This window comes from Miscanthus floridulus, chromosome 11, assembly GCF_019320115.1.
Source record: "Miscanthus floridulus cultivar M001 chromosome 11, ASM1932011v1, whole genome shotgun sequence".
NCBI classification, from domain to species: Eukaryota; Viridiplantae; Streptophyta; class Magnoliopsida; order Poales; family Poaceae; genus Miscanthus; species Miscanthus floridulus.
In genome coordinates this window covers 101,487,740-101,497,492 of record NC_089590.1, presented here as the reverse complement: position 1 = coordinate 101,497,492, position 9,753 = coordinate 101,487,740, and the positions used below count along the sequence as shown (strand labels likewise).

The window sequence follows — 9,753 nt, the reverse complement described above, 5'->3', positions numbered from 1 at the left end:
TCTGCATATGGACTCAACAGCATCCAAAGCATATATAATGGTATATTTTAAAGCGTTGAATAATTATAATAGCTCATCTAGATAAATAGTAATAATAACTTTGAAAATTGTAATGGTACCGATCACAAAATCCCATACAGAAATCCCTCTCGGTCTCCTCTCCCGCCCCCGTCTCTCCCGGCCCTTTCCGTGCGACGCGCGAGGCAGCGACGAGAGGAGGGCGCCGGCCGCCGTTCCCCTCCCCGACGCCCGCTGCTCATCCCCTCCCCGACGGCCGCCGTCCATCCCTCTCGGTCTCCTCTCCCGCTGCTCATCTCGGCGCGAAAGCACCGCTGCTGACCTGCTCGTCCCGACGGCCTCCGACGCCCCTCCCCGGTGAGTGAAGGCCGATGCTCATCCCATCCCTCTCAAATATGTTCCCTCCCTCAGATCTATCCTGTTTTGTCTCTGATTTGTACTGCTACAGGCTGCCTCCTATCTCCTATCTCCTATCGCCTCTCGCCTCTCGCTGTCGGATCAAACCCTAGATCTCGTCTAGCCTCCCCGTCCCTCTGATCCCATCCCTCTCCGATCCTCATGGATTCCTCCTCCTCGTCGTCCAGCCTGAGCCAGCAGCCCGAGTTCGACTACCTTTTGAAGCTCCTCCTGATCGGTGACTCCGGCGTCGGCAAGAGCAGCCTCCTCCTCCGCTTCACCGCCGACTCCTTCGAGGACCTCTCCCCCACAATAGGTGATCTCTTTGGCTTCGATTCTATTCCCCGATCTGATCGCCTCGCCTCGCCGCATTAGTCTAACCTCAATCTCTATTCCGCTATTTATTTCCTTCATTCAGGTGTTGACTTCAAGGTGAAGATGGTTAGCATTGGTGGCAAAAAACTCAAGCTTGCCATCTGGGACACAGGTACCAAACCATCGTCTCAACAACACTAGCCTGGAATTTTCCTTTTCTTTTACTACTATGCATCCATCCACCACTTAAGTCAGTCTGTCCATAACATAAGTCAAGTTTTGACAAACCGATCCATGGCTTATATCTGGATAGTAATACCTCAAAAGCAAGGTTCAAGAAAACGCTAGGTGCTAGGCGGGCGCTAGCCTATTGATCAGCGCCTAGGAAGAGTAAATAAACGTAGATTAAACGTGATTAATCGTTTGTGATTTTTTATTATTTTGTGCTGCCGACAGCAAAATCAGTAGTTGACAGCCTGCAGAGGGTAAACAGCACATGAACAAATGCATCATGCATTCAGAAATTCAGAGAATTGCAAGATAGTAAGGGACTAGCATGTAGAGTTACAGACTACTGGACAGTCAATCACTCAATATCAATTCTCAACCCCAAATCCCCAATCCAATTGATCAATATTCAATCAACATGTAGAGTTGTAGACATTGAGCTTGTAGAAAACATACTGAAGGACAGGGACTGAACGAGGGGAGGACAGGCAGGAAAACACCGAAGGCCTGCACCGGCTGTGCTGGCAACTCGAGCTCAGGTTCTGACGGTTGGAGCTGGGGCTGGGACTCCACTTGGAATTGTCGGCACGAGCGACGGCGGGTCGCAGTGTGCGGACGCGGTGAGGAGAGAAACAGAGAGGTGAGTTGGAGAATCTGGACGACTGGACGGCTGCTGTACGGTTGCTCTGTTTTTGTTCTCCCCCTGCGCACTCTTTTTTCGCGCCCGCGTGCTCTGTCTTCCCACTGAGCGCGCCCGAGCTGCTTTCCCACCCGCCCGCGCGAGCTGCTTTCCCGCGCGTGAAGTCCCGCCTGCCCGCGCAGGAAACCCCGCCCGCTCACGCGCCTCTGCCCTCGCGCCAGCGCCGCCCAGGGCTGCTTTTCGACGTTTCCGCGCCGCTTAGATGGCGCCTCGTGCGTAGGCGCGCCTAGCGCTTAATTGGCTGCACAGGCCCTAAACACAATGTTGGGACAGCGTTTAGCACTTAATCGTTTTAGCCTGTTCTTTGTTTTCCCTACAATTGTTTCGAAGAGCTAGCTATTCCATTGCACAGTGCCATTCTTGTTCTGATTTTGTCCATTTCCCCCCTAGATACCTCTTATCACATTCTTTGAGTATGATCGTTTCTTTATTGTTGCTGATCACTACCTGTTATGCAGCTGGACAAGAGAGATTTAGGACCTTGACCAGCTCTTACTACAGAGGGGCACAGGGAATCATTATGGGTAAGTTTGTGATTTTGTTGCATTGTTCAAGGAATCTTTACCGTGGTCTGCACTCCTCTTCTGTCCTTTTTGTTATATATCAGATGAAATTACCGCCACGTCACCGTGGGAAGTCTCGAGTGTCTTTAAATGCCGAATGAAGTCTTCAGCTAATTTGCCTTTACTTTTTCTACTAAGACATACTCTAGTTAATAATGTTAATGTGTTTTTGGTTGAAGTTTAAATTATCAAATGGGAATTAACCAAACTGTATAAATTCCGTATGAAGCTTTGTGTAACTTTAGAGTCACTGCACAACTAGGCAAAGCATTTCCGGTTATACTTATGCATGCACATTGGTATATTGTATATGTGGCACACATTTACCCTTTTTTATGTGCGTGCATCTTGTCTAGTTCTATTGAATTATTGCATAGAGAAGCATGGTAATTAATTAATGTCTTGTTAAATTTCCAGTGTATGATGTAACTCGACGAGAAACATTTACCAATCTTTCTGATATATGGGCGAAGGAAATTGACCTGTATTCAACCAACCAGGACTGTATAAAGATGCTTGTTGGAAATAAAGTAGACAAGGTACTTCTAAGAATCAATTCTAAATCTTGTAAACTTTGTTTGCACCTTTTATCTTTTGTTTCTGATTGAGTAACCGCTTTCATCTTTTACTGCCCTATAACTGATCTGAAGAGTTCATTTTGGCAGGAAAGTGAGAGAGCTGTCACGAAAAAGGAGGGGATTGAATTTGCCAGGGAATACGGATGTTTATTTCTAGAATGCAGTGCAAAAACAAAAGTAAATGTAGAACAGTGCTTTGAGGAACTCGTTCTAAAGGTATGTATTGGGCTTTGACATTTAGATTTAGGATTATTTATTTCGCAATGTCATCCGTGCCTTATTCTTCACAGTATTCAGAACTGCACATTTGAAACATAGACAATACATGTTTGCAAATGATGGATTGAGGTATCAGGTCATTTTCGATCATACTCTGGTGCGCTCATTGCTTGTTTAGCCTTAGCTTTGACAGAAAAAGGTTTGTTTGTACTGTTACCTGCCAAATGCTCAGGTCATTTTCGATCATACTCTGTGGTGCACTCATTGCTTGTTTAGCCTTAGCTTTGACAAAAAAAAGGTTTGTTTGTACTGTTACCTGCCAGCGGTAGAGTCTTACTGCCTGTGACCGGAAGGTCCCGGGTTCGAGTCGCGGTCTCCTCGCATTGCACAGGCGAGGGGTAAGGCTTGCCACTGACACCCTTCCCCAGACCCCGCACAGAGCGGGAGCTCTCTGCAGTGGGTACGCCCCCCCCCCCCCCCCCCCCCCCCCCCCCCACCTGCCAAATTCCTCGTGCAGACTCAGCCTGTTCGGCTGGGGGGTGAAACGATCGTAAATTTTTCAGCCGGAACAGTATTTTTCTCTCACACAAATCAGCCAGCAGTACTTCTTCACGAATCAGCAACGAACCAGCCCAGCCAAACGAACAGGCCATAAGACTGACATATTATATTAGCGAGATGAAATGAGGAAGGGGCTAGCAGATTCTTTTATACATCTGTGTCCTTGAATAAATTAGATTCTTTTATTTGTAGTATATTGAGTTGTACTAGTTATCGATTGAGGTGAGTCGTATGTATGTATGCACGTTGCAGATATTAGACACGCCAAACCTCCTCGCGGATGCTTCCTCAGGGGCCAAGAAGAACATCTTCAAGCAGAAGCCTCCGGAAGCTGACGCCGCCGCAAGCAGCTGCTGTTAACATGCTTTTGTCATGCTAATTCTGCGCCCTCCTGTGGATGATGATAAATTTGTTGCGTAAAGTGATAAGCTTTGTTGTGTGGGTTTATTTTTGCTTTTGGTCCTGTATATTGCCATGCTGAATTTACAACAACACATAACAGTACGTCGGCAGCAGCTATATAATGTGTCAAGTTAAACTTACCCGACAATGTATGTGTTCTTGTTCCCTTGTGTTTTTGTTGAAAAGAGAATAGTATATGTCTGAGGGACATGTTTTTGTTTCAGGAGAGAGATTTGAGTCTTTTGCAACTGCACTGTGTGTACTCCCGAGTCTCTTGCAACTGTGATGTGGAGTACAGCGTAGTTATATATTTCTTTTTTGAGAGGTTAGTACCCCTTCCGTCCGGAAAAGTATGTAGAAGACTACAATTCTAGCATAGTAGCTACTCAAGCCATTCTGAATTCAAAGTTTCTATATTAAAAGTATCAATATTTATGATAACAAAAAGTGCCTATTAGATTTTTTTATCGTATATGCATATTTTGTGTTATAAATAATAAATATTGGTAGTTTTTTCCCTGAAAGAAATATAAATTGGTTTAATTTTTAGATAAAAAAACAGAGCTAGAATTGTACGGTACCTATTTCGGACAGAGAAACGGTGTGCACTGCATCTGAATTCTGAACAGGACGGCGGCGTGCGCTGCATATTATCTGATCGGACGGCTCCGGCTCTCACACACATGGACAGTCCATGACAGCAGCCGCGGCGTCAGGGAATGCCTCGCCGGTCGCCGGTCGCGCTTAAGAGACCGGCTGATAAGCTGATTTACTGCCCAGAGAAAAATACTAGCTGAAAAATAGCGAACAGACGTAGTGCAGTCTGCAGAACAGGTCTTGAGCCTCTTGTCTTCTTCATTCATGGGGATGGTAGTATGGTACATACTGAGTTGGAGAGGGGAGAAACCGAGAGGAGTTGCAGTGCATTGCAATTGTTGTTTGTATTCTGGATCCTGGAGGTTGACGACCGGCCCAGCCCATCCATCAGCTCCCTATAACTAGGAAGGGCCCTCCTGTGCCTGTCGACAGACGATTCGATACAGTGGCTCGATCACGTGGGGAGGAGCTCTGTTGGCTAGCCTTATAAGCCGTATTTTTTTAGTCAACGAATAATATTTTTCTTTCACAACAAATTAGTCAACATTATTTTTAGTCATGACTTATTAGTCAAACGAACCGGACCAAGAGCTGCAACAGGTGGGACAGTGGGAGCTCGCCAGCCTAATAACTAACGCCCTGAGAGCAGATAGGAGATGGATGATGATCGTGGTCGATCATGAGAGTTGAGTTGCATTGAGAGGGAGGACGGAGGATGGATTCACGGGCGGCCAAGGGGAAAGGAAGGCGCCAAACAAGGGAGCAGCACCCGTGTCCGTGTGCGTGTGTGGTGCGAGAGTCCGAAGCAGCGAGCGAGCTCACGGGTCACCCCAGCCAAAACAGATGACGACACATTACAGCGAGGCAGCTAGCAGCAATATGCATGCATACACCGCACAGCAACAAACTAGCTTAGCTAGTGGTAGATTTCGTTTTCCATAGAATAGACTAGTAGTTGGATGGAGTTTTTGAGACGGCGACTGCCGACTCTCCCTGGCCACGAATTCTGATCCCTAACTTGTGGTGCGTGCCATGCCCATCCCATGTCCCCGCGCATGAGCAGAAGTTTCCAGAACGAGTGTACAGTAGTACGTAATGTAACACGGACTCCGTCTCTACTCCATGTAGAGATAGGTATTTGTACATACATGCATACGTACAGTATGTAAATGTAGCATGTGCTTTTATATATTATTATTATTATTATTATTACTTTACTTGCTGTATGTAAAATGCATGCATGGTGGATGGATGGGAGACGGACCGTACCATCATACCGGCCGGCCGGGGCAAAGGCATGCATGTGATACAAATACAATACAGTGATGAGTACTACCAACCAGAAACTGGTAACGGAACGGACAACTAATGAACCACAAAAAACAAAAAAAGGAAGTCAGCCAGGCCAGTACCACCAGGCACCAGGCTGCAGCCTGCTCTCATCTCGTCCCTCCCTTCACCAGTTCACCAGCCTGCACACGGACCACCGACCGCCCTTGTCTTTTTCTTTTCTCCTCTTCCCGTCCCTTGCTAGATGCAACGGAGTACTACTTTGTTACTCCTACGTGCACGTACGTACCTGTACATGGGGAAAAAAATATCACAAGTACAGCAACAATGGAATGGAATATAAAAGGATGGATCGGAAGAGATAATTAACAGCATACACAATTGATACCTCTGAGACATTTTGTTGTTATAGCTCCTGACAGTACGTACCATCACAAGATGGGAAATCCTAGCTACAAAACCATAATAATTATCAATGAACCAGAATGATAATTAAAACTTGAATATAATCGACCAAATAATTAAGTTTGGAACTGAGAATATACGCAGCTGGCCGGCCTCAGATACCATCTCAACTGAGAATATACGCAGCTGTTCACTTTCTCACAAATACCTCCAAATTTCTACCAGCGAACATGACCTATGAAATTGAGAACAAATCACATCTTCACTCTCGCTGCCCTCAAAACCAACAAATTCATCTTCACTAGGTGCGTCAACAATTCGACTGACTTTACAAAAAAAAAAGAGATAATCATAAAGCAATGGACAAAACAAAAATAAAACGTACAAGTACAATGATCACAAAGGAAGAATTAAGCTGCAGGAAAAAAAAAACGAAATACCATGATTAAGAGTACCAACAAAAACCACTACATAGACAAGTACAATGATCACAAAGGAATAATTAAGGTGCAGGGAAAAAAAAGCGAAATACCATGATTAAGAGTACCAACAAAAACCACTACATAGTACTACGATTACTATTATTATTATTATTAGTAACGAGAGATAATCCATGGGTTGCTAGCTACTACTACTTAACTTGCTTGCCCCCAGCCGCTGCCAGCCAATCTTAATCAAGACATATATATATATATATATATATATATATATATATATATATATATATATATATATATATATATATATATACAGTACTTATATACAGAAGAAGAATTACTCGTATTGCTCCTACTGTATGTATAAGTGTATAAGTATGTGCTCCTATATAATATAGGAGTAGCACGCGCTCGTTAGTGTCCTGGCTCAGCTCAGCTCCTTCCTTCCACTCCACGGCTGGGGAGCCACACCACCCGCTCACTCTCCAGTCTCCAAGCTCACCACCCGCCATTGCTAGCTTCTCTAGCTGAGACGCATGCACACACCGAGCGCAAGCCATGCCACGCCCAGTTTAAAGTAAGGCAGCCGCCGCCTAGCTCATCATCAGCGCCAATTAAGGACCGAGGAACACAACCACCGTATTACATACCGTCATCATCCGCAGCAGCGAGCAATGCCGAAGAATTCCTGCGCCGGCGGCTGCGAGATCCAAGCCAGCGGCATCAACTACCGCATCACCGTCTCCAGCCGACCACACCCTCCTCTCAAGGTCTGGAGCAGGTCAGACGACGACGTCCATGTCCAAGACCACCAGGACCACCACAACGTCCGCCATGTGCTCAGGGACGTCTCCTGCCGCGCGCGCCCCGGCGAGCTGCTCGCCATCGTTGGCCCCAGCGGCGCCGGCAAGTCCACCCTGCTCGAGATCCTCGCTGGCCGCCTCTCCCCGTCCCCGCACCACGACCTCCTCCTCCTCGACGGCGCCGCCGCCCACAGCGCCGACCTCCGCCGCGTCTCCGGCTACGTCACCCAACAGGACGTACTCTTCCCGCTGCTCACCGTGCGCGAGACACTGCTCTTCAGCGCGCGCCTCCGCCTAGGCGCGCGCCTGCCGGCAAAGGACATGGACGCCCGCGTCGAGGCGCTCCTCGACGACCTCACCCTGCGCCGCGTCGCCGCCACCAGGATCAAGGACCTCTCCGGCGGAGAGCGAAGGCGCGTCTCCATCGGCGTCGAGGCCGTGCATGACCCGCCCGTGCTCATCCTCGACGAGCCCACCTCCGGCCTCGACAGCGCCTCCGCGCTCCAGATCGTCGGCGCTCTCCGCGCCATGGCTGAGACGCGCGGACGCACCGTGCTGCTCAGCATCCACCAGCCGGGAGCGCGCATCGTCAAGATGTTCGACTCCGTCCTCCTGCTAGCCGCCGGCTGCGTCCTCCACCAGGGCACCGTCGACCAGCTCCGCGCCCTGCTCGGGGACGCGGGCCTCCACCTGCCCCCGCACGTGGACGCCGTCGAGTTCGCCATCGACTCCGTCGACGCGCTCCGCCTCCACCACCGCCACGCCAGCGCCGCCGGGCTGCAGGCGCCGCCTCCCCAGCCCCAGCACCAGCAGCCGTCCTCCCGGGAGCGGGAGGGCCGCTGCACGCTGCAGCATCTGTTCCAGCTGCACGGCAAGCAGGTGGCCGACGAGGACACCGCCGCCGTCGTCCCCGTGATGGCTAGCAGCGCGGCCGCCACGGCGGGCAGCCGGTACGCCAACTCGCGGGCGCGCGAGGTCGCGGTGCTGTCCCAGCGCTTCTTCAAGAACGTGGCGCGGACGCGGCAGCTCTTCGCGTGCCGCACCGTGTGCATGCTGGTGGCGGGGCTTGCGCTGGGCTCCATCTTCTACGACCTCGGCGAGGACAAGGTGGCGGAGCGCGTGGGCCTCTTCGCCTTCCTGCTCACCTTCCTCCTGTCGTCCACCACGGAGGCGCTGCCCATCTTCCTGCAGGAGCGCGACATCCTGGCCAAGGAGACGTCGTCGGGGGCGTACCGGGTGTCGTCGTACGCGGTGGCCAACGCGGTGGTGTTCCTGCCCTTCCAGCTGGCGCTGGCCGTCGTGTTCGCGGCGCCCGTGTACTGGCTGGCGGGTCTCCGTCGCACGGCGGCGGCGTTCGGCTACTTCCTGCTGGTGATATGGCTGATCCTGTACACGGCGAACTCGGTAGTGGTGTGCTTCGCGGCGGCGGCGCCGGACTTCGTGGTGGGGAACGCGGCGATCCAGGGAGTGATGGGCTCCTTCTTCCTCTTCTCGGGCTACTTCATCGCGCGGTCGGCGATGCCGGCGTGCTGGGTGTTCATGCACTACCTATCGCTGTTCAAGTGGCCGTTCGAGGCGCTGCTGGTGAACGAGTTCGCCGGCGGCGGGAGGTGCGTGGTGCGGGCGCTGGGCCAGTGTGTGGCGACTGGGGACGAGGTGCTGCGGCGCGAGGGGCTCGGGGAAGAGTGCAGGTGGCGCAACGTCGGCGTCATGGTGGCCTTCACGGCGGCCTACAGGGTGTTGGGCTACGCCGTGCTGAGGGTGAGGTGCAGCCTCGCGCTCAACAAGGGGGCCGTGGCCGCCGGACCACCCAGCCTCGGCCTCAGCCGCCGCCTGAGAAGCCAGCTAGCCATCATGGGCGCCGCTGCGTGGCCCTCGCCGTCTTCTTCTTCCACCCCGCCGCCGTGACTGTGACTCGCCCTCCTCCTCGCTCCCATGCCAAGCAAATACGTGCGCTTACTTGTTTTAGCTGCCCGGTTTTCCCACGAGCATCCTTTTGCTCGGTGATTCCTACGGAGTAAATACTTACCCCTTTTTGCCTGGTTAGCCGTCCAATCGTGCGACGTGAGCCATGGAAATTCTCTCTAACCATTGTAAAAAATTTCTTATAAAAAAATATTAGCAACATTTATATCTTTAAATAAGTTTATTATAAAACTATATTCAACTATCTATTTAATGATACTAATTATGTAAAGATCTTAACCCAATACTCAAATATGACATTTGCTCAATTTCTAA

General features: G+C 50.3%; 2 protein-coding genes across 2 annotated transcripts; both read left to right on the top strand.

The window, feature by feature from the left end:
• Window positions 1–236: 236 nt before the first annotated feature.
• Window positions 237–4,203, top strand: LOC136492869 (ras-related protein RABC1-like). The gene is made up of 7 exons (XM_066488929.1): window positions 237–375; window positions 467–730; window positions 833–901; window positions 2,116–2,181; window positions 2,638–2,759; window positions 2,886–3,014; window positions 3,831–4,203. The coding sequence occupies exons 2-7, from the start codon at window positions 577–579 to the stop codon at window positions 3,936–3,938; spliced, it is 648 nt and encodes a 215-aa protein (XP_066345026.1). The 5' UTR covers window positions 237–375; window positions 467–576; the 3' UTR covers window positions 3,939–4,203.
• Window positions 4,204–7,121: 2,918 nt separating this feature from the next.
• Window positions 7,122–9,656, top strand: LOC136492868 (ABC transporter G family member 5-like). Its single transcript, XM_066488928.1, has one exon. It carries the CDS (start codon window positions 7,384–7,386, stop codon window positions 9,418–9,420), a length of 2,037 nt encoding a protein of 678 aa, XP_066345025.1. The 5' UTR covers window positions 7,122–7,383; the 3' UTR covers window positions 9,421–9,656.
• The last annotated feature ends 97 nt before the right edge of the window (window positions 9,657–9,753 follow it).